We start from the raw sequence: 23,671 nt of genomic DNA on the forward strand, positions 1-23,671 counted from the left end.
AAAACATGAAGAATGCTGTATTTATTGCTGCACTGACAGCTTTTGGTGGAGGCAGTGTGGTGGTATGGGCCGGCATCTGTCACCAGAAAAACATAGCTTGCCATTACTGAAGGCAATCCCATTTCAGAGTTACTGAGACAACATTTTGCAACCAGTCTCAGTCTATTAACAATGGCACTGGAAAAGGAGACTTGAAAGATTTTCATGATATAAAACACTTACTCAAGTGCACTGCTCATCCCACAAATGCATTTTAACAAAATGTGGCACCAGTAAAAGGAAAATAAACATGCTTTTCAACGGGATAAGATTTAATATTAAATAAAATCAAATCCAACTTTATTTCTTGAGCACTTTTCATGCCACGGGCAACACAAAGTGCTTTACAAGATAAAATCAAGTCATAAGGACTAAAACAAACAGTAGATAACAAGACATTTAAAAACAATATAGACGCAAGAGCTTTCCACACACTCATACACAGACAAGGACAGAGAGCAAACACCCACCACACCCCACTCCCACGTTCCCCGAAATACATCATTCCCTGAATACTATCCCTTTAACCGAACACAGGTTAATAAAACGAATCAAATATTAATTAAGTGATAACAATTCTGACTTGTTGCTGATTAACAAACATTGTGATAAAGCAAAGGAATAATAATAATCTACCAACTCTCCTGACTTTCTGGACCAAATGTATATTTTAGACTAAAGAAATTCAAGATTAGCTAATACTGTTCATTTAATAGTAAAATGTCTTGCTTTCGAAATGTGATGTTTGCTGTGTGGCAACGTTGTGGGGGGTGCACTGCAGTGCTCCATTATTGTGTCGCTCGGGCGACCCCGCGTTCCGAATCGCGCGCACCCCGAGCTCTAGGCGGGACTTCCTTTTTCTTGCGGATACGATATCAGGGTTGACCAGGCAGAAAGGGCTTGGTCGGGGTGTCACCGGTCTGTCCGTATACCTCTGGACGTCAGATAATCTGGATCACGACGCTGCTGCCGCTGAAGCCCCGTAGATGAATCTCCTCCTCGGCTATGCTGCCCTGAGAGCGCCGCGAGTATCCGCCCCGCCAAAATGTCTGATGTCAACAAGACTATTCAGAAATGGCACGCCAGTTTTAAGAAAGGCACAGACTTTGACTCGTGGGGACAATTAGTGGAGGCTATAGATGAGTACCAAATGTAAGTTGCATGCAACATGTGTGTCCTGTCTCTCCACTGTAGGCTGTACAAAGCTGTTTTTTTTCCTCCTGGACGCAGCGCGCGGGCGGCTTCTTTCCGCTGCTTTCCAACCCGTCCGTCCGTCCCTAAACCTGCAGGGAGATAACGGCATGCAAGAGACAGCTATACAAGAAGTTAGCCTCGGAGCTGTCAGTCAGCTCCCACAGCAGTAAATAAACCCTTCCCATTCATGACGTGATGTGGCAGTTGTTGCAGAGGGAGCATGTTGCATCCAAAGGTTGCATCTCAGCTTCATTCACAACGGAGCGCTTGGAGTTTAGGGAAGAGTACTGTCAAGAAAAAAAAAAGCACACAGAGCTGCGTGTTATGTGTTTGTCCTTGTTTCATGCAGTGCAGAAAATGAGCCAGTATTCCTATGAGTATTGAGAAATAGTCAGCCACACCCTCTCATTGTTTATGGGTGGGTTTCTTATGTTCAGTGAGAAAGGCTTTCTTTTTTCCCCCTCGAAAATCAGATAATGTGCTGTTTTTTTAGGACGTGATCTATTTTTTCTGCCAAATAATAATTGATGATAAATTTAATATTGCTCTCATAATAAAATAAATCCAGATCACCTGACGAGGTCATTTCTTCACCACAAGGGGGCGCAAAGACGCGCTTGTAAATGTGCACTTCGATATGGCTTAGAGTTTCAACAGTAAACCATTAACTCATCTAACTGTGTTCATGTGGGTTAATTTAGATTAGCAAGACAGCTGCAAAAAGAGGTCCAGTCAACCAATTCATCAGACTTCACAGAAGAGCAGAAGGTAATCATTAAATCTGTCTACAGCTTCTGTTGAACAAAACTCTGCTGCTTTGCTGCACTTAACAAGTGTGTTTGTCCTTGTTGCAGAAAACTTTAGGCAAGATTGCAACATGTCTGGAGATGAGAAGTGCCAGTTTGCAGGTTTGTGTCTCTATTTGTAAGACTTTGGACAAAATAATCATAAACTGACTCAGCTCCTGCTACCGTTCATTGATATACTCAACGTCAATGCAGACAGTTTGCATCTTGCAATGTTTTTTTTTTTAATCTTTTTGCTCCTTTTGCATCTTTTCTTTATTTTTCTTCACTAGTTTGGATCATGCTCTGGTCACTTCTTGTATATCTGAATAGTTTTGCTTTTGCTGATCTTTCTGTGTTTTTGTGCGATCTTGTTTTTGTTGCTTTGTAGCTACTCATGGTCATTCATTTGCTAACTTTAAACCTTAGAATGAATTTTGAAATCTTTTTTTTTAATTTTTTTTTAATTTTTTAAACGATTCCTTTACAATTACATTGAAGTTATGATCATTTTTTGTGTCATTTAGCTTTTTTTTTCCTTAAAAAACATGTTTATTTGATATATTTGTTTAGTCTAATTAATTTAGCTTCCATTTGTTATTATCCCTTTTGTTTTTGTGGTCTTTTTTTTATCTCTGTTTTGTGTCACATTTGATTTTTTTTGTTGTCACTTTTTAATTACTTTCATTTAGAGAGTTTGTTTTGCATCTTCTTTATTTTTGTTTTCTCTGTGTTTCTAAGATAGTAATTATACTGCTGGGACCAAACCAAGCCCCCTTCTTACCTCCTGTGCCTGGCAGGCCTCAGCAATAATCTTTTTAAGAGTGTAACTCGTATCTGAAGACCATGATTTATATTTTTGACATATACCAGTCCATAAATATTTAACATGCTTTGTAGTTGAGTTTTGACGAATGGATTATAGACTCTTTGGTTCAAACTCTGCAAAAAAAGGGGGGCATCCTGGTTTTGAAGAAGGCAGCCACACGGTGATTGCTAAGCTTGTTGAATTCTTCTACCTTTCCTCAGTGTACTCAGTCGAACGAGGAGTTCAAGTTAGAAGACCTGAAGAAACTGGAAAGCAGTAAGTATACTGCTGATAAGTCTTGAAAATGATGGTATAGTCTGAAGTTTTGCATTAAACCTAATTATTTTCTTCAATTTTCCCACAGTAATAAAGAACATACTCACCTATAACAAAGAGTTTCCCTTTGATGTTCAGCCGGTGCCTTTAAGGTAAAAATCCACCAATATTCCTTTAATAATTTGCTGTAATTTTCTTGTATATTTTTGATTTAGTTACAAAAACAAATACATTTTTCTAACATGTTAATGTTACCTGTAAAATAGTTGAATTAGACATGAATCAAACTTTCTCCAGCTGAAATCTTTGACAACAGATGTGGAGATTAATTTGTCTTTGCTAATTTTATTTTTCTGTTCCCTCTCTATTAGGAAAATCCTCGCTCCCGGTGAGGAAGAGAACCTAGAGTTGGAGGAAGAGGAGGATGCTGCCGCAGGAGCAGGATCAACAGAGGCATTCCCTCCGCGAGCTCCTGGTATCCCCTCACCTGCTTACAATTTAGGATTGCTTGATCTCATGTGGTGTTTTGTCACATTGTCGTGTCTCAGAGAGCTGATTGACCAGACGTGTGTTTGTTCTCTCTGTCGGTGCTGTGCATGGCTTCATCACTCATCCCTGCCTGTCTGCTTCATTAGCAGCTTCACAAGGTATGGCTTTATCCTCAAACCGCTTCTGAAGCCGTCTTTCACTGCATTGCATGTTTTTGTTGTTGTTTTTGCCCAACACAACATAATGCTGTGTCACATTTAAGACTTCTGTCATGCTGATGGTGGCTTACACCTTGAGTGAGTTTCTTTTGGTTTTACAGAGTTTAAGTAGCCAAAAATCATTTACAAAAACCTCTGTAACCATAACAGAATATCTCATGATTTCTAATTTTTAGGCATTTTATGAAACGGTATGAAGCACAGATCCTAATGTCTGTGATCTTTGCCCTTTTTACAGGTACCTTGTTGCCGCGGTTACCCTCAGAGCCTGGAATGACGCTACTCACGATAAAGATTGAGAAAATCGGGTTGAAGGATGCAGGACAGTGCATTGATCCTTATATGACCATCAGTGTTAAAGGTACAGAGCCCGTTTGGAAGGCGGGAACTTTTCTCTGCTGGGAAACGTCCCCAGACGACATCTTGTAGTCAGATAAAAGAAAAACACGGTGTCAAACACAGAAAAGGTTGACTACTTTAAAGAATGCTTAACCTGAGCACCTGTTTGAAATGTGCTGAGGCTTTAGTGAGAGCTTGGTGAGACAGTAAGGACCTTCAGAGTGTTTGTTTCAGGTTACAACCACATCCTTTCTTCTGAAACACTGCAGTTCATTCATACATAAAAGCCTCCAAAGTGCGTCTTCTTCCAACTTTGAGAGAGAGAAAAAAAAAAAAAAGTGTTTCTTGTGGTGTGTTTCTCTCCCTGCAGATTTGAATGGCGTAGATTTGAACCCAGTACAGGACACCCCTGTGGCCTCCAGGAAGGAGGACACCTACATTCACTTCAGCGTGGATGTAGAAATCCAGAGACATGTAGAGAAACTACCAAAAGGTAACGATTGTCTCCAATCAGGCAAATCCTTCATGTTAAATATCAACCAACAACTTTCTCGTCTTGCTTTGTTTACATGTGCAGTGCAAAGGTTGGTGGAAACTTCAGTTGCAGCGATTCGTTCTGTATTTAGCAGAATTACAGAACACTAAATAGTGTCCAGGTTCAATGAAGCAGCTTTTCAGGACTTTGTGAATGAGAATAAGTGATGTACACATCGCAGGTAGATTCAAGTCGCTGTTTCTGGAGTTTGCATAAATGGCAGATGGTTTTTTTTTTTTTTTTTTTTTAAATGTCAAAGTAAATAGTTTTATACAGATGACCATCGCTGAGGAGGAAAACCTGTCTCGTTTCTTTGTCACCGCATTCAGCAAATGTAAATGTAGAAATCTGATTTGGGAAATGAGTCATTAAGTTACTTTTTTAAAAGGCTGCAATAGGCCCTATATGGAGGAAAAATAACCTGCAGAATTTAATTGAAAACCTTTTTCTAGACCTTAAGCAAGTGAGAGGAAGGATCATGGTCTGGGTTGGGGAAAGATTTCACAGGTTGATGGAGGAACAGATCTACTTTGATTTGGTGCGGTTTCTAGTCAGATAAATGGAGATGGATGGAATTTAGAAGAGGATAATGACTAAACACACCTCTAAATTCTCACCGAAGGAGAGATTTGAAGGAAGGAGCTTTTCTCTGCAGGGAAACATCCACAGAAGAAATCTTCTAGTCAGACAAAAGACAAACTCAATGATAAATATATTCAAAACTTTATGTGGAAGTGATCTTCAAACACAAAAAAAAAAGTTGAATATTTTAAAGTATCCTTAACTTAAGCCCTCCTATATTCTCCCATCATATTTTTATTCTTCCAGGAGCAGCTATCTTCTTTGAATTCAAGCACTACAAGCCTAAAAAGAGGTTCACCAGCACAAAATGTTTTGCCTTCATGGAAATGGATGAGATCAAACCCGGGCCAATCGTAATTGAACTGTGAGCTTTTTTTTTTTTTGTCTTTCTCAGACTAAAATAATTTCATAAGCGTCTTTAATGCGGTCCTAATGTAAAAAAAACAAAAAAAAACCAACAACTGCTCCTTGTTGAATTTCAGGTACAAGAAACCAACAGACTTCAAGAGGAAGAAGCTGCAGCTTCTCACAAAGAAACCACTCTATCTCCATCTTCATCAGACATTACATAAAGACAGCTAGGTCCACGCACGCCTCAAACACCCACCGCCAGTTTCCCTGCACATCCAGCAGAATGTGGTGTTTACCCCTCATCATCACACCCAGCAATAGCAACTGGAAGCTGTGGTGTTTCCATCAGAGTGAAGGGAGAAATGTGAACTGAGCCAGACGTTCAGATTTCTGTTTTAAATCTTTTTTCTGTTGCAGCAAATCTACTTTTAGAAACCCACAAAAAAAAGTTCAAATTGTTGTGATTTTTTTCCCTTCATCATTTGGGGTGTTTTAGACCAGCAGTAGCATGTTCAAGCAGCTTAAACCACCTCCTGCTCCGTCTTCCTTACAAAGCCCACACATGTTTTGGGAAACAGGGACACCGTTTTTTTTTTTTTTTTTTTTAAATTTAAGTGATGTCACTTGAGCTGAAGTTAGATTTAGGGCTTTGGCTTGTTGTTTGTTCTCACTAGACTCTGGACTTTCAAATATGAACCAGCAATACCTTAGCCCCTAAGCCCCACCAGCTGCTGCTTCTCTTTTTTTGATTTAAAAAAATAAATAAATAAATAAGTCCTGTATTTTTTTGCCCCTTGCTGCATTCTGTAATGTCAGACTGTTGTGTGTGTGCTCGGGTTGCGTGCTTTCCTGCTTTCCTTTTTTTTGTGTGCATTACAGGGTTAAAAACACCCAAGCTATCTGGATTTGTTGACTAACATATGGCAAAGTCAGCACAACTGAGTGCTGAAGAAATGAAAAGCCAAACACCAACAGCAGCACCGCAGCAAGCAGTCAGGAATGTCTGATAATCCTTTACACTTTTTACTTATTCATAACTCATCTGACACAGTTAGAAACATATTAAATTATAAAACAAACATCAAAATTTGCTTTTAACTTTGTTGCCTCATTTCTATCTTATTGAATTCTAGAGATTTTTTTAATAGGTCCAGAAATGTAGCTTGTTGTTCTGTTGACCCCGCCTCAGTTTATTTCTAGCATTAACATCTATAACTTCTTTAATTTATACACATTTATATTATTTAATTTTGGGAGATGCATTCCTGTGCTTTCTTGGAGATGGGGAGATATCTGTTTCACGCACGGTGAATATGAAACAAACACCAGCAGTCCAGCTTAATGTAACATCATGAAATCTGCCTTGTGAGGACTTTAAAACCAACGTGTTGATTCCACATGAAATGTCAGTGTGTTTCTTTGCAATTACCAAAAGGCATTTATAAATTCACTCAAACACTAAACCTATTTGACATCTATTACATGTTTAGTGTTCATTCAGAAGTGGCATTTAAAAAAATAAAAAATGTTGATGGTGTAATTATATGTGAAGACATTTAAGTTTTTCCTTAATTTTAATAGGTTGAAAAGTTATTAATGAACCACTTCAAGCAATAAAATGAAGTGATACATTACATAAGGTGTGTTGCTGCCTGTAAATCAGTGTCACGGTTTTAGTTCAGTGTGCTTGGATCCTGTCTAGACTTAAATGGATGCAGCATAGTTTGCATTTTTAGACCAATTTTTTAAAATCACATTTTCTTGGATCTTGCAGATCCAGATATTTTACATGTATAGAAGAAAAGCTTATAAGAGACTGTGATGGGGGATGGGGGTGCATCTTTGTGGGTGGTTGAACAGAGAAATCTCTAATGAAGTAACTCTCCATTGTTGGGGCAGCACGCCTTCACTACAACATTACCGCTGTAATATTTGCTTTTACATTTTATTTTTTTTAACATCACAAAAAAAACAGACTATAACTGAACTAATAAATACACTAACTGATGAATCAACGGTGAATGTGTGTATTGGGCGCAGCAGTGTTGGAACCGAGAACTGTGTTTTTTGTTTAGTTGACATGTTGATGGGAGTTCTGTCAAACATTTACAATGCTTTTCATTTCTAATAAACTACAAATGAGGCAGTGTGTTGACTGGTGTCATCTTAAGCATCATGGTTTACAGCCTTTTACATGCCACATAAATCTATATGCTTTTAAGCGAGTTTTTAAAAATTTTTTTTTATTTATTTATTTTTTCCTGGTAATATATACCTTTCCTTCTTGGCATTCTTCACTGTCCATTTACTTTCAAGTGTAGTTATTATTTTACATCGAGGGTTTGCTGTAAAATATAAAACCTGCATTAGTTTTTGGGTAATAAAACTGGGGGTTTTATCCTCTATTCTGCAACTCACAACTGCTGATCAGCAGATCTCGTGAATGAATACATTAAATCAGGGATCCCCAATTCTGTCTCCTCGAGAACCGGTGTCCTGCAGGTTTTCCAAGTGTCCCTGCTGCACCACAGCTGATTCATATCAATGTGTATTTAGCAGACATGTGCAGAGCTTGTTTGAGTCAACACTTGGGAAAGTCCTCGAGGACCAGGGTTGGGGATCCCTGCATTAAATTTTAGACCCACTTCAGTTTGATCTTTCTAAGCCATCTGTGTCGGTGAGATGCATATGAATCATCTGTGACGTGATGTTAGCAGTAATTAAGATTAGTTTAAAATTGTAAAAAACTGGAGCAGTTGAGTTGTGTTTTTTAACTGGGGTGAAGTTCAAATGTTAAAGTTTCCAGATATGATGTACATTCCTCATTTTAAGACTTAATGAACTACGTGCAAGGTAATTCTTCCAGGACTTCCATAAAAATCAAAGCTTTAAGTTATCACCACAACTTCTTGTTCTCAGAAACTTAGAATGATGCAGATATTAAAAATGGAGTAAAGTTACTGAGCTTTTATCTTATGTTTCTACCTTCAACAGCGCAGATGTATGCCTTATTTTTTTTCTCCTCTGAAAGGCCTCATTACAACTCATGAAACCCACAGAAAGTGTATAAAGCACATCCAAAGTTTGTAACACTGACCACATTTACATTCTTTATTATTAAAAGTTCTAACAACATAGTAAAATAAGTTATACATCTGGCCATCAAATTACACATTTGCTTTGCACTGAAGCAACAGCTTTGGGCAATGGTATTCCTGAAATGCTAGAAACTAAACCTGTCACCTGTTTCTCCCTTAAAATAATTTCCACAGGAAATGACATTAAAAAAAACCTGCCCCTTAAAAATCATATTTGTTCATAAAAAGATCAACAGAGAAAAAACATTTCTGGCATATAATGAAGTGTATTATTGCACAATAAGCAGTTTTTTAAAAAGTGGTCATCTTCTCAATTCAGGGATTTCAGACAATACTAGATGATTGTTTAATCTAAAGTTCTTGTTTTTAATAATCATTGTAAGTTTTAGAACACAAAAAAAAAAATCGCCATGACCTTTGTTTGGACTGGACCTGGGTTGTTACAGTGACAAGTTAGGGGTGATGTGTTCAAGTCCTTTGCTGTAGCTGGTGCTGTTTTTAAGGCTGGACCATTGCTGGCCTTGTTGAGTCCTGAGTGGTGTCCTGCTTCACATGCAGGTCCTGACTGGGACCACTCTGAACACCCCCTGAGTTCTGTTGATCACTGGGTGCAGCCTGACCATATGCATTTCCAGGGTGTGCAGGATGGGGTGGGACACCTGGAGGCAGGTCCATGGGTGGGCCAAAGTGGTCTCGAGGTCCTGGGAAGCGCATGTCAGGAGGGATGGGTGGACGTGGTCCCATTGGCCCACGGATACCTAAATGGGAAAAGGAAACAAGTGAGATGGGGCCACAAAATAAATGACAAATTGTTAATATTTTCTAAGAGTACCAGCAGCGGACCCCCTTCTTACTGTTGCTACAATATATTCTAACTTATTGACTTAATGTTTTGTTATGGTCAAAACTGTACGTTAACCCCTTTGTTACCCAACACCCCGCTGAAACACAAACTAAAAGGTTCAGAACATTTTGAAATGATCTGACAGAAACACACGTCATGCTGAAAATATAACGTACCATGTGGCGGAGGCATTGGTCCAAAGGGATGTGGTGGGGGGGGACGGAAGTGTGGTGGTGGTGGTGGCGGACCCCGAGGATCAATTAGAGGTCCAGGGCCTGGCCTAGGGTGGAATACATGTCCATTGGCAGGTCGAGGTCCGAACTCTCCTCCCATTGGTCCAGGCAGGGGCAAACCTGGATGTCCATTGGCTGGTAGAGGAGGCCCGTGAAGAGGAGGAGGTAAATTTGGAGGAAGAGGACCGGGTGGGAGTTGGTAAGGGCCTGGACGTGGTGGTCTGTAAGGTCCGGGTGGTGGCAGACGGACGTGCGGGCCAGGAGGAAGCATTGGGTCATGGGGTCCAGGGCCAGGTGGAGGTCCTTGAAGCATGGGGCCGGGTGAGTCCCTGATTGGTGATGCCAGGAAGGATCCAGGTCCCTGAAAATAACACAATAAAACAAGGAAATATAGCGTGTGCACTCACAATTATCCTGTCAGCTTACGTGGATTAAAATGTTAGTCATGCAGTGGAGAGATCCACAAACCACACAAGTTTCTCCCAAACAAGAAGTGCATTTAGTCAGTGCTCAATCACATGACCAGTAACCACACACCATGATTATTTGGCTGAAGACAAAACTTGGCCTCCAAAGAAACACAGCTGGCAACTTTTAAAACCCAAACTTTGACAAATCATGTCATAGTTGCACATTTTCATTTGCTCAGTGCTGTGAGAATAAGTGAACCCACACTCAGCATAAAATATGTGACCTCAGCCCCAGAAAAACATGTCCTGATGCCTTCATCTCCTCCCATATGCAGTTTCTGGAAGGAGGGGGAAGCGTACTGGCATACACCTTCACACCAAGCACCTGGACCGAACAGCCTCTATACTCACTGGCTCTGGACTCTCTGTGGAAGCCACAGCCTGAGTTTCTGCTTTTATCTGTGGATCTACAGCTTGTGTCTGTTTTAGAGCAAGAACATACACAGCTGAAAAGTATCGCGTACATAAAACTGTCTGACATAATTAATTAATGACTTACAGATCCATCCAAGTTGGCTGGAGATGAACTGCGGGGACCTGTCATGTCTGAAAGAGAAGGAACAACACAGCTTTAAAGCCAGGTTAAAACAAAACTAGAACTCTTACAAATAGAAGTCTAGAGGAAGGCCTCAGAAGACATACCCATCCCAGGGATGTGTTTGTTTTCAGGGTAACGACCGTGTGGATCTGATGGAGGTCGAGGACCTGCGTATGGAAGACAGCAGACTGCTTAATTACAATGTTTCAGTAATTTAATAAGCATTTTCAGGAGAAACGTAGTTGTGAGAGACAAAAGGAAGAAACAAAGTGTCACACAGTCAAACACAGTGAGAAAGTTGAGAGCAAAGCATTTTAGAAAACTTAAGTTTTAAAAATAAAATCAAATAAAAAGTCAGAAAATCTTGTTTAGACTCCAGTGATCATAGTGAGGAGACATTTCACAAGTTCACTGCAACCAAGACATTTTTAATGGTTGGACTAAAAGGAATAAAGGAAAAGGCAGGTAACCAGGGAGAAGGCAGGTGCAGGATGCAATACCAACGAAGAAGAAATAAAGGAACAGATCAGGGAAAAAAAAAAAAAAAGAGCTGAAAAATAAAGTCAGGTGTAAAAAAAAAAAAAAAAAAAAAAAGGAAAACAAGAAACTTAAGGAAATGAGGTTGGAGTGGAAGAATGTCCAGCTTTGGCACAAATTAACGTTGGTGAAGGGATCCACTTAAGACTCACCATACGGGTCAATTCTTCGCCCTACTGGGGCAGAAGGAGGGCGCCTGGGACCCTCGATCATTAAAGGAGGGGATGGGGCCCCCCCACTCACAGGAGAGGGCCCATATGAATCACCTGTTATGATCAAACCATCAATTTACCAAAAGAAAAAGAAGCTGCCGATAATGCACAACATACAATAAAGAGGTCTTGACTCCAGGCTCTCGGAGACGGACACGAACATTGAAATGACAAATGCAAGACAGCAAATGGGGCAGAATTAGAAGCTCATTTAGCTAAACCAGAAAACAACTGGGATTAGAAAACAGCATCCTCTTCTGTAGCTCTGTGGGATAAAAGTGCCCTGCTGGGAAGACTTCCGAGAGTGAGTGGTGTGTGCTTACCTTGGCGAGGGCCAGCAGGTTGACCAGAGTTTGGTCTGAAGAGAGGAGCACGCCGCTCATTAAGCTGGGAGGTGAGTACTGCCAGTCTGTTGACAAATAAAAAAAAACCCCATTTAAATGTCATGTCAAACATTTCTCGAAGATCTCATCATTTTTCCAACACTCACTTTTCACGCAGCTTTGATGACTCAACCTTCTCCTGACTTAGAGCTCGCTCTGCGTTACGAGCGTTCACCTGGAGACCACATGGAGAATTAGGATGCAGAAAAAACGGCGCCGCAGCTTGTTTTGTCTCCAACAAACACACTGGAGGTTGTGAAAAAGATTCTGTGGTACGTACCCAGTTGGAATGAGTTTTGTTTTCCTGCTCTTTTATCTAAAAATACAAAAAGAAGAATTAAAAAAAAAAAAAAGAAAAAAAAAAAAAAAGGAGCTTAAGTTTTAGCATTTCTTTGATGTTTTGTTTTTTTCCCCCTCCATCTAAAATCCAAATTTCAACAAGACTCTACCTGCTCTTTATAGACTTCCTCTGTCTTCTTCATCTGCTCTTCCATTTCATTAATGCGCTGCCTCAAAAGCTTAACCTGCTCTTCGGCTTCGAGAGCTTTCCCTCCTACCTCCGACAACAGATTCTCTTTGCTGCGTCGCTCCAGCTCCTCTTTTGTTAATCTCCTATGAGGAAACAGAAAAATCATTGAAAACAACAGGAACTACCTCTTTAACATTTCCGTTTTAAAAAGCAACCCTCTTTAGACTTTTTAACAGTGGTCAAAAGCACACAAACACCAGAAATGGTGGCAAAACACAACCTGTAGGATTCTGCATAATACCATCCCTTTGTGTTGTCATTCTGAGACTTCAGGGAGAACTAGAAAGTTGTAGCGTTCAAAGCACTGATGATAATCCCACTACTTACACAGTGTGTGTACCCATTTCAAGACCCATTAAAAAGTTACTTTTAGAGTAAAAATGACACTGACATAAAGGAAGGTTTTTTTTAAAAGCGTGGAACGACACTGAATAACGTTGCTGCAGGCGTCACTTACTGCTGCAGCGCGTTCTCTTTCTGCTGGTACATCTCAACCATGATTTCATTTTTCTGCTGAAGGATCCGGTACTGGTTTTCAACATGACTCTTCTCACTCTTTAGGGCTCCAATTGCATGTTCCAGTTCTTGGTGTTGTTCTGTTGGGAAATCAAAGCAGTAAAGTTGAGTGAAAAGCATGTGCATTCATTATAAAAAAATATCTTTTCTTTTTTTATTCAAGTGATGACATACCTTCTAGTTCCTTCCTAAACTTTTCTTCATTCAGTAGTTTTGCCATGAAGCGATCCCGCTCTTCTTCCACAACAGTAACAGTGGTCTGGATCTTTGAAGAAATGTGGAAATTACCATCTTGGAAAGACCATAATTAACCTCCTTAATATCTGGTTCAATAATAAAATAAAATTTTACCCTAGAAACATCCATCATCTGCTTGATTCTGTTTCTTATTGCAGTCTTCTTATCTGTTAATGACACAGAAATACCATCAGATATTTTCAACAGATTATCACAATTTAACTAGAAAACTACTTATTTACAAATATGTCCCCTTTATGCCTATTACAGGCAGAGTAAGACTTACCAGCTACTACTTCACCATTGGCTAAAACTTTGGTGTCACCTTTTTGCAAATCACAAGCATCTAAGTCTGCTAGAAGCTCAGACAGCACCTGCCAGGAGACATTTTCAGGGAGGGATGAGCGATTACTTTGATAAACAAATCAAATAACACTTTGACAGCAAATTAAGGAACTGACCTCAATGTTGTGATCTTTGAGCACAACAGAATCCTCCAGCTCTTTTTGGGACTTTTGGTAGACTTTAATCTTCTCGTTCAGCTCCTTGTGTTTTTCCTCCCAGCCTTTAATAGCTGCTTTGAGCTGGAAGATTTTTCAGGGTCAGAAGGGGAAAACTCTGAAACAGTTTCTGTTATCGAGGTGCTGGAAACACGAAAGTCTGTATTGTCTTACTGTTTTGTTTTCTTCCTTTAAGGCAGAAAACTCTTTCTCTAGACATTTGTGTTGAGCGTTTCGTGCATCTTCACGAAGCTTAGCTTCATCCAGGAGAATAGTGGTCTATTGCAAAAACACAATTTATTATTTGTAAGACTTGAAAGCTTCCAGAAATACCACTTGAAAACAAACGGCTGCAGGAGGATTGTACCTTGGCAAATGCTTCCTGTATCTTTTTTCGGCTGAGCTGCAGCTTTTCATTTGACTTCTCTAATTTTTGAATCTGTCACAAAAAAACAAAAAAACAACAGTATTAGCATCATGAATCTGTGAAGACAGAGCAAATAATGACAAGATGCGACTAAATAAAAAGAGTGAAACAGTTACCCTAGTTTCATTTTGCAGAGAGATGGCTCGCTCGTCTTCAAGCAGTTTTGCATATCTGCTCCTTTCCTCGGCCATCTGTTCCTTCAGTTTCTCTGCCTCTAAAACCTTACTCTGCAAAACACATGAAAGTTCACTGAGGAGTCCATAATAGTCCTTTTAATAATTATTGAGTTATTCACAGATAAATCTAATTTAACAGTTTATGGAAAGCAAATCCAACAGCAGCTTCTTCCTCTATCAACACCCCCCCCATGCAGTGCAAGACTTAATTTTCTTTCTAGTGCTTACCTCCAAGTTTTGCATCTTTTTCGCTGTACAACTAACAGTCTCCTTTGACTGCTTCTGTTTTTCTTTTAGTTCTTCAGTCTGAAATAAACAAAATATGCATTTTTATTCTTTTTTAAAACATCACCCAGATATTTGATCACATTTATCTTGCAGCTCACCTGTCTCTGGAGTTCGGATATTTTGGCGTGAGCATCATTCTTCTCCTTCTTGAGGGCCTGGATTTGCTCTGTGAGCTTTTTTTCATCCACTTTTTTGTTTTTTCACCCAAAACACAAAGTACACAATCAGCTAGGCTTTGTACATTTACATTTTGCAGTGACATTTGAAAATGTGAAAACTTACCAAGGTATTCTTTTTTCTTGACCTTAAAAAGACACAAACAAATAAAAATATAGCAGAGTATAAATTTAGCATCTTATCAAAAACTTTTAAATAACAGTCATAACACAATCACCACATTTAATAGTTTCATTCCAAATAATAATATAAAGATATGCAAATAATTTTATTATATAAAGCTCAGTCTAATGTAACTTTGGATTTATTTTACAACCATATATATTTTTTTTTAATCACATAATTTGAGCAGACATAGTAGCAGCTACATTTACAACACTTACTGCCAATACAGTCCTCCAGAAGAAGAGGGTGAAGGTCAGCACTCCAACCAAAGCAGTGATGAAAACAGCTTGCCAAGGACAGCCATACAAAGTTTCCCCTGGCTTCCACTCATCTGGTAGTAATGAAATGATCTGAAGCACAAAAACAGTTTTCACAATGAATAATGAGATTAGGCTGGAAAAATTTAAACAGCTAAACATTGGGTGCCAACAACATGGGTTCGCACAAACATCCTTGTGATCAACATTAAGCTTTAGACCCCAAAACTGTAACAGGGAAATTAAAAGTAACTGAGGACCTTAAATAAACAAGGCGGTGGTTCCACATAAGGTTAACCTTAACTACAACATTCAATATTTACACGTAGCTTTAGTCTAAGATAACAGGCATTCAATAACCAGAATCTAATCAACAAAGGGAGAGTTCACCAGATGTGGTTCTTCACCCTAATCAAGCTATCAAAGGTATTAACATACAATAATAATAAACTCATCATCTGCACTTTAAAGCTGTTCATTTTTGCCATAATCAACAGTAAGCAAAAGGGGAATATAAAAAACAACAAATCTTATAGGACTAACATGGTTTTAAAAGAATAACCTGGAAGCTACTTTCAACACACCTTCAATTCCAATGCTGACATCCAGATACACTTTTAAAAACATCCCCTAAAATGTAAAAAAAAACTGTGGGAGCATTTTTATCACATTAGCAAACCACTTTGTGCTAACTGAATGAAATTTCTACATTTGGTCCCCTAAACCAAGAACTGAAGTCTGTGGGTTTCCTTCGTAATGTTAAGTTACCTTGTGCAAATCTGTTCAATCAGAAAGACATCTCTGAACTCCTAATGTGGTGACAAGGCATGAATGCAATCCAGGTATTACTTGAAGCTAAACACCACATGTTTGCTGCAAATAGTAACTTCCCCTCTTCAGCATTTTCACCCAGCTGTACTTCAAAAGTCTAAGTGTTTGATACATTATTGCACAACTGGAAAAATGCTTAAAACAAATTATGAAAACAAAGTATAGTGCGTTGCAATACCAACACTGAGGCAAGATCAACTGCTTCTTGTGCTACTAACAAGCTGTAAATTGTGTAGTAACAGACCTCTTAACTTAGTGTACATGCCATATGGTCATTAACACGTCAGCAGGCCATAACAGAATTATTAACACTGGTCACAAAGAGTCAGTCTATGATCTGTTTATGTTTACTTACATGCTGCAGTTCCTTTGGATAAAACACTGGCATGTGATCTGGTTCAATCACAGGTGGCTGGGATACAGTATCACTCTCCATGACCGTGTTTAAAAACAGAACGAGCCTAGCCAAATGCTACTTGACAGATATTGGCTACCTTGCTAACAGGTTAGCTCAATATAATCTACACAGCTCAGCTTAGGTTAGCTTAGGTTGACGGTAGCGTAAAAGTCCAATGTCCAAAAGTAAAAGTATAAGTCGTATATATGATATGTTAAAGAATTCTAAAGACGTGGTAAGAAAGGTCTCAAAACAAGAGCTTGCTGGTGGCACAAAAATCAGCCTTCATTCACTACCGCTACCAAAACACAACTGACATTAGCTTAGCCGGGGGGGGGGAAATGTAGCGATTTCAGAAGAGAAAGAGACAGAAAAACATGGAAGATAATGCGACAGCATATATTCTACTACACGAAGGTATGTTGCGGGAGTTATCTCTCAAAATAGGTCCGCTGTTGTCGCACAAGTAGCCAGCTCAGCACCGGCTGTGTTGAACTTCAGCCTACACCACGACAGTCGACACGAAAAGGGGGAGGACGGTGGTACGTTCAGGGGGTGTTGGACGTTTCACTTCCACTTGTAGGAATCAGAAATGGGCCGGTGATGCTTTCAGAGAAATGGCCCAATACTTGACATACAATCTTTTGCAGATACACCAAAGACCACTAAAGTCAGATTTTCACCCCATATATGTATTTATATTATAAACAACAATAAATATCAGCATTTTCTTGAGTCAATGCTTCAGCCGTTCAACTTGCTGCGTGCGATTGATCTACTTTCCTAGGAAGTGTAATAATCTTTAAACAAGTTTTCTTTCACTCTCTTCATGGAAAAAAACAAAAAAAACCAAAAAAAACTTGACTACTTTCTCTTAATATTTTAACCTTGACATTACTGGCAGCTCAAGTTGACCATCTGGTCAGCCAGTCACACACAAGCGACTGAAGCCAATCTTTAGTGCCTTTATCTTGTCAATAATTAATGACACAATAAACACTGATTGCCCTGACAGACTGATACTATATTAGGGTGACAACGACTCCTACTGGCAAAAACCATTATCCTTCATTTAATTGATGCTTCTTCCTTGCTGCTCAGGGAAAAGAGCCAGCCCACCAATGAGGTTTATTGAACCCGGTCAAGGTAAAACAGCAGAGTAAGAGGGCAATTCCTCCAGTTAAAATCTTTTCAAAGCATATGCTCAACTTCTTGTAAAACAGGTGGTTAAAGCATTATTTAAACATTTTAAGGATAACTGTTGTTGACCAAAACATGCCTGTAGCTGCACTGACTAGATCAAACTAATAGTTCCTTTGCTACAAATACATATCATGACAGTGGCTCTAAGGTTTACGAGAAAAACTAGCCATCTTGCAAAATAAGTCTTACTGATATGCTAACCACTAGCGCTGAAGTAACATTTTTACACAACCAAATATGCAATTCAGGTTCTACTGTCAGACTTACCACAGTGGTCCACTCTGCAGTTTTATTCCTTATTATTGAGAGGATGCAGCCCATGTAAACAACTCCAGTTATGAATAATCCAGCTTCTTCCTCATGCATTTCAGTCACTGACTCCATCGAGTCCTTGGATCCTTATGGAAAACAATTTACCACACAGTCAAATCATTTAGTGGTTTGATAGATGACTGGAAGATGTGCTATACTGGCAAAATAACAGTAAGACAAAACCAAATAATATTCATCTGTCTGAAGAGGTTTAGCATCTTAAATTACATTAAGGATTTCTAAACAAAAATATCAAATAAGAAAGAATATCAAAGCTTTTCTGTGAGTTGCTGAGTAATCAACTCAAAGAGACATAATAAGCCGGCATGTTTGAAACATTAACTGATAATGTTGTTCAAAATAACCAACCTGAGAATGAGTGCTCAACCTCGGCACCAATGTCCATGTCTACAGGATTTTCCAGGGTATCTTTAGGGAGCTTCTCTTCATCTGATGCACTGAAGCTTGGCTGTTCATCTTTGTTTTTATTAAAGTGCCCAGCATCCTCCTCAACTCCAACATCTGGTCTACTGGGCACCTCCTCTGAAACAATCGGCCACTCTTCAGCATCATCTTGTACTTCTTCACGATCTGTTACAGTGAGGTTGTCATCTTGAATTGCTTCAGGCATGTTGTCAGATTTATCTTCAACAGCATGAGGCGTGTCTTCTTTAACATTAAATGGAGCCTCATCTAAAAAGCAAATATAAATGATAAAAGTCATTGAGGGATTAAACTGAATTGTTTGACCTGGAAACAACAGGTTTGATCTCCTTTGTCAACGGCCTGTACTTTTATCAACTATTATCTTTCTATTGTTTTATAAATATGTAGTCCTTACCGATTTATCTTGGTCAGTTTGTTTGATGTTTGGTGAGCTACTACAGCTTTTCATGGGTTGGCCTAAGTGCCCATCTTTTGGTTAATTTAGGTCAGACCAGCTTTTTTCTGTAGAGTGAAGTTGATTGGTATTGTAATAAATAGAAAGATTCTGCAGGAGTTTATTGTATTTAGTTATGTTGGACATAATTTGTGGACAGCCTTTGGAGGACGTAAACATCCAGCTTAATGTCAACCTGGTGACCAACTTACTCTTCTTGCTCTGAGTATACTTGAAGATGGTTCTTCTTTTATCAATAAATATTTCTGACCACAATTCTTAGTTTTAGCCAAAGTTAACAGAAATGTGACACCATATTATAGTGTCAACTATTTAACATTTTAGCATGAAGCAGCTCAAAACAAACTCACCCCTGCACAGATTTGTTCACTTGATTTTGGATAAACCAAGAAAGGTTTTTTTGAGGCCAAAAAAGAGCAGAGCAGTCATCACAATGACTCTTTAACTTTTGGCCAAGGGGAGGAAAAAAGGGCATTGTTGGCAGGATTGTGATTTTCTATCACAACAGGTCATTTGAGACATTCTACTGCCAGGTGTGAACCGCAGATCCTTTCAGCCTGATGAAATACCATGCATCTATGTGTGTAAAGTAGATGTTCACAATGGGTCTCAAAAGCTACCTGCTCTGCAACCGTGTCAAATTCTGTATTCATTGTCCCTGTGGATCATTAACTAATGAAACATGCTGCACAAGTTAGTGAAAGACTAGATCATTAGCTTCATGTAAAATAATTACATGATACTGAAATGAAAACAGTAAAAATTAAGCATACCTTCCACATTATACGATGACTTTCCTGTTGCTAAAGGTGCACTGTCACTGGCTGTTGAGTACTTTTGTCGTAGGCTGAAGGCAAGCTCCTGAAAGTCATCCAATAATTCTGTTTCCTCATCCACACTACTAGTGTCCACATTATTGTCAATGTATCGTTTTGCATCCTGGCTATCGAGCATCTTCTCAATCTCATCCAAGATGGCGTTCTCAGAGGTTTCCAGGATGCTTTCAAGTGCGCTTTCTATTTCCTGCGTGGTACCAGCGTGAGTCAAACGAGCAGCCTGCAACTCCGTGTCCAGATCAGAAAACATTGACTCCACTTTGAAGAGAGATTTTAGACCCAGAAGCTTTTGGACGCGCTCCATTTTCTTCTCGGTGAAGTGGTCTCTCAGAAGAGTCAGTCTCATTATGCTGTCGCTGTATTCTGGCTCTGGAGTGGAGTCAGTGGACGGTGCAGCTTCAGGTGAGGGTTTGTCAGAGTGCGCATCGACTGACTGTGAGACAGAAAGAGCATTTTCATCTTCAAGTAACTCTTCTTTCTCTTCATGGTCATCGACATCTTTTTCATCATCCCTCCTCTCCATCTCCAGCTGCTCCTGAATTTCCTCCTCAGATAATTCTGCGTGACTATTATTACTTTCTAAATCTGTCACTAACTGGTCGTGCATCTGATCAGAACGTCTTTCGTCTACCGTGTCATTAATACCAGAATCCTGAGACTGACTCGTTTCAGTGGAAATGTCCAAATCTTTTCCCCTGGTGGTGATAACCAATTCTTCATCAGCTACAGTTTTGTTTTCTAAATCCTGGTCCATTATAGCATTACTGTCCTGTATATTTGCATCACTCCCATTAACCTCTGTGTGCCTAAACACTGCTTTTTCTACCTCTTTTTGTTCTTTGTGTTGAGTGGGTTCATGTGCTGTTTTAATATCCAGTTTTTCCTCATCAGGATTCCTGAAGGTATCATCATGTAGTACAGGATCTACTGATATATTCTCCTCTGTTTGATTGTGTATAGGCTCGTCAGATGGACTGAATGTTTCAGCCACAGTTTCCACTTCTTCAGTCGCCTTTAGATCATGCTCATCTTCACTGTCAAACAAAAGTGTGTCCTTCTGAGGCTCTGATATAAGTGGTTCTTTCTTCATTTTCTCAAAAATCTGAGTTTTTTTTCCAGCAGATTCCTCTTCCAGATACTCCTCATCATCATCATCATCATCATCATCATCTTCATCTGAGCTGACATCTTCTGCTGTGGTCTCGCCTCCTGTAACGACTGAAAATACAGCATCTCCAAGTGATGTCCACATGTTTTTCTCTTCTGTCGTGTTTGGTTTTGCATCCTGTGTTGGTGAAGAACTTTTCTCCTTTATAAGAGAATCTGGAGTGTCTTCTTTTTCCTCAGAAAAGGACAGCAGAGGAATTTCCTCTTTGTTGTTGACATCTTCTGAATGCTCCTCCATGCTTTCACTGTCCTCCTCTTCATATGGAGAAACTTTTGTTGTAATTTCTTCATCCGTGGTGACTGCGTCAAAAGTTGTTCCCAGAGTTGTTTTTAATTCGGGGATCTGTGCTCCTTTTGAAATTGTTACCGGTTCTTTCTCTGAAAAAAAATCACTTTTGGAAATGGATTCCATTTCTGATTTAGTTTGCACATCTTCGGTTTCTCTCCCATCCGATACATGTTCAACAGCCGACTTTAGCTCCTGTTTCTGCTCAAATTTTCCTCCTTCTGTATCAGACTCTATATCTTTAATTAAAGGTGATTCAACTGACATATCAGCTTCAGCTAAAGAGGCACTTTGGTTATCTGGTACATTATCAATATTATCCGAGAAATCATGATGTTCAGCTTGTTCTTCGCTCTTAGTCATGTCTTCTCCTGATGGCTGTGCACCAGCCTTATTGCTCTCTGTCTCTTGGATTTGTTCAATAGTTCCATTATTGAGACTATCTTTCTCTACCGTCAAGCCTAAGAGCAGGTCTATGTCATAAGAGTCAAACTTGTCATATCCGGTGTCAAAACAGACAAAATCTGTTTCCTGAGAAAGACACAAAAAAGGAAACAAAAATTTCTTAATGGAAGTTGCACTCATAAAGCGGTATACAGACAGGTTGCAAGTGTTATTGTATTTTTAATTAAGTTACCCATTTAATTGAGTATGACTATAGTTTTGCCTTACCTCTGCAGGAACTTCAAGTTCTTTATCAGTATATACATGGTTTAGTGAGAGAAGATTCTTCGGGAAATAGCCAAAGTTGCTTCCAACCTATTAACAAGATAACATGATCAGGGCTCAGTTAAATAATATATAAATACAGTATTTATTTACGACACTAGACTTACACTTCCCGCCCATAAGTCCGCCCTTCTTCCAGACAGCTTGTAGTATACATATATAGTTTCTGATTTCTTGAATGAAAGGAACCGACAATCAGGTCCTGAAAAATCCCGAACCGCTTTTCCTCGACAAAGAAGCACTGAAAAAGCAAAACATTGTAAATGTTATTTTTCTCCGCAGTTATCAATGGTTGACTCTTTAGACTGTTTATTAGTCTACCAGGTTTTTTTCCAACATGAAGCAAGTAAACAGTTTTATAATGCACATATTGTACAAAGAACATGTACTACATACTCCATAAATTGTACTTATCTAAAATTTTGTTTTGATATCAACATCAGGCACAAGTATTTGGTCCACTTGTGTCTTTCCCACCGACTATAAAGATGCAGTAAACATTTCATGTGCAACTTTGTGCCATTTCTAGGTTTATAAGCTAGCCTAGCTTCCATTGTTGATAAATTGTTAGTTAAATAATTTGTCTTTAGCCATAGAAAATATTAAGGTACTGGTTCACGATACCTTTTCAGGTTAACCCCTTCTTTAATGGTTATTCCTAAAGAACAATTCGGGCAGTAGATGTGTATGAATGCTACATCATTTTGCTGCCAAATATGCAGACTTCAAATTTTGCTACACTGCTAAGTTTTTTGTATGCCCATTATTTCTGGCAAGCAACGTTGTCACGAGACTAAACAAGGTTATTAGTAAAAGTAACATGGTAAAGCAACTGAACCAACACGGCTTGTACTTCCACTGATGTTTGACCAAGCACTGCATCAACATTAGCTGACAAAGCCGGCTAATTTGTTGCTAACATTAGCTTTTGCTTCCACCCACCGAACCAGGCCAAAGCTGCCAGACAGCAGGGTCCTAACAAATACCACATTTAGCTTCAATAAACATCACAGTACACAATTTTCACTAGGCATCACACAGTTAAACACCACCAGAATCAGTGCCAGAGACAGTCAAGGTCACAAATATAGATTGGCAACAGGTCAAGAGATAAGGCGCAGTTTGTGGCTAGCTGTAGTATCAGGATGGGGGAAAGACGCATCCCTGATGTCTCTTTCAGATGCTAGTTAAACTTACTGCTGCACTCCTCGTCGGCGCATCTTTTAAAGTCGGAGAACCTTTTCTCCAAGGCTGATGCTGATATAAAGTTAAATAAAAATAATAAAAATCCATGTTGGTAAAAGTGTTTTGCTGCCATGCTGGCAGTTTTGTAGCCTGGCTTCTTGACTCCGTCCGCTGCCGCTGGAGCATGAGCACTGGGCTGCGGGAGCCGACACGTCAGCAGATCAGATCCGGCTGGGTGTAGGCTGGGATCGCTTTTCACAGGATGGTTTTGGCTTCTTCAGGCGACAGAGACACAACATTACAAGGGCATACAGAGATGAGAGACAAACATTATCTAGTGTGTGTGTGAAAACTCCAGTATTTGCCACATTTTAACTTTTAACAGACTGCGCCAAGTTCTTTTCCATGCTTGTGTAAATATTGACTTTTTTTGAAAGGTTGATTTGACCAAACTATATGTTTCACAGGTTAAATGCCTTGTTTCTATATGCTTAAAAAAGTAAAAGAAAAAAAAAAATTTGTGGAACTCAATATTTTGTGGTTGGGCCTATTTCCTAGAATTACATACAATATTTAAAACGTTTGATTTTGGAGCAGGTCAAAAAATGAGATTGCATTAAA

General features: G+C 39.2%; 2 protein-coding genes across 6 annotated transcripts; one reads left to right on the forward strand and one right to left on the reverse strand.

The window, feature by feature from the left end:
* Nucleotides 1–931: 931 nt before the first annotated feature.
* Nucleotides 932–8,196, forward strand: aida (axin interactor, dorsalization associated). 3 transcript variants are annotated; one of them, XM_079255360.1, is made up of 11 exons: nucleotides 932–1,191; nucleotides 1,935–2,001; nucleotides 2,088–2,141; nucleotides 3,048–3,102; nucleotides 3,191–3,254; nucleotides 3,474–3,577; nucleotides 3,738–3,749; nucleotides 4,048–4,170; nucleotides 4,519–4,641; nucleotides 5,512–5,629; nucleotides 5,748–8,196. In XM_079255360.1, exons 1-11 carry the CDS (start codon nucleotides 1,085–1,087, stop codon nucleotides 5,845–5,847), a joined length of 927 nt encoding a protein of 308 aa, XP_079111486.1. In that variant the 5' UTR covers nucleotides 932–1,084; the 3' UTR covers nucleotides 5,848–8,196. The 3 variants fall into 3 exon arrangements, with proteins under 3 accessions (XP_079111486.1, XP_079111487.1, XP_079111488.1); XM_079255361.1 differs by lacking the exon at nucleotides 3,738–3,749; XM_079255362.1 differs by lacking the exon at nucleotides 2,088–2,141.
* A 581-nt stretch (nucleotides 8,197–8,777) lies between these two features.
* mia3 (MIA SH3 domain ER export factor 3) lies at nucleotides 8,778–23,209 on the reverse strand. 3 transcript variants are annotated; one of them, XM_079255339.1, is made up of 28 exons: nucleotides 23,063–23,209; nucleotides 21,973–22,106; nucleotides 21,809–21,895; nucleotides 19,621–21,667; nucleotides 18,316–18,639; nucleotides 17,902–18,032; nucleotides 15,165–15,296; nucleotides 14,887–14,908; nucleotides 14,703–14,791; nucleotides 14,545–14,622; nucleotides 14,257–14,367; nucleotides 14,081–14,152; nucleotides 13,888–13,992; nucleotides 13,675–13,797; nucleotides 13,500–13,587; nucleotides 13,328–13,380; nucleotides 13,151–13,241; nucleotides 12,918–13,056; nucleotides 12,381–12,543; nucleotides 12,212–12,247; nucleotides 12,039–12,106; nucleotides 11,872–11,957; nucleotides 11,489–11,602; nucleotides 10,904–10,966; nucleotides 10,761–10,807; nucleotides 10,613–10,681; nucleotides 9,735–10,152; nucleotides 8,778–9,472 (listed from the first exon to the last, which is right to left on the reverse strand). In XM_079255339.1, exons 1-28 carry the CDS (start codon nucleotides 23,181–23,183, stop codon nucleotides 9,213–9,215), a joined length of 5,271 nt encoding a protein of 1,756 aa, XP_079111465.1. In that variant the 5' UTR covers nucleotides 23,184–23,209; the 3' UTR covers nucleotides 8,778–9,212. The 3 variants fall into 3 exon arrangements, with proteins under 3 accessions (XP_079111465.1, XP_079111464.1, XP_079111463.1); XM_079255338.1 differs by lacking the exon at nucleotides 11,489–11,602 and having other exon boundaries at nucleotides 23,063–23,201; XM_079255337.1 differs by lacking the exon at nucleotides 10,613–10,681 and having other exon boundaries at nucleotides 23,063–23,201.
* Between the last annotated feature and the right edge of the window lie 462 nt (nucleotides 23,210–23,671).

This window comes from Telmatherina bonti (genome assembly GCF_933228915.1).
Source record: "Telmatherina bonti genome assembly, chromosome: 16".
NCBI lineage: Eukaryota > Metazoa > Chordata > Actinopteri > Atheriniformes > Telmatherinidae > Telmatherina > Telmatherina bonti.

Bases quoted from the DNA above. Each gene is read 5' to 3' on its own strand.
- mia3 (XM_079255339.1), bottom strand. From the start codon at position 23,183: ATGGCAGCAAAACACTTTTACCAACATGGATTTTTATTATTTTTATTT. The intron at 22,107-23,062 runs GTAAGTTTAACT...TTGCTTTTTCAG, and splicing joins CGCCGACGAGGAGTGCAGCA to TGCTTCTTTGTCGAGGAAAA. The intron at 18,033-18,315 runs GTTGGTTATTTT...GTTTTCCATAAG, and splicing joins GGTTGAGCACTCATTCTCAG to GATCCAAGGACTCGATGGAG.
- aida (XM_079255360.1), top strand. From the start codon at position 1,085: ATGTCTGATGTCAACAAGACTATTCAGAAATGGCACGCCAGTTTTAAG. The intron at 1,192-1,934 runs GTAAGTTGCATG...GGGTTAATTTAG, and splicing joins GCTATAGATGAGTACCAAAT to ATTAGCAAGACAGCTGCAAA. The intron at 4,642-5,511 runs GTAACGATTGTC...TTATTCTTCCAG, and splicing joins TGTAGAGAAACTACCAAAAG to GAGCAGCTATCTTCTTTGAA.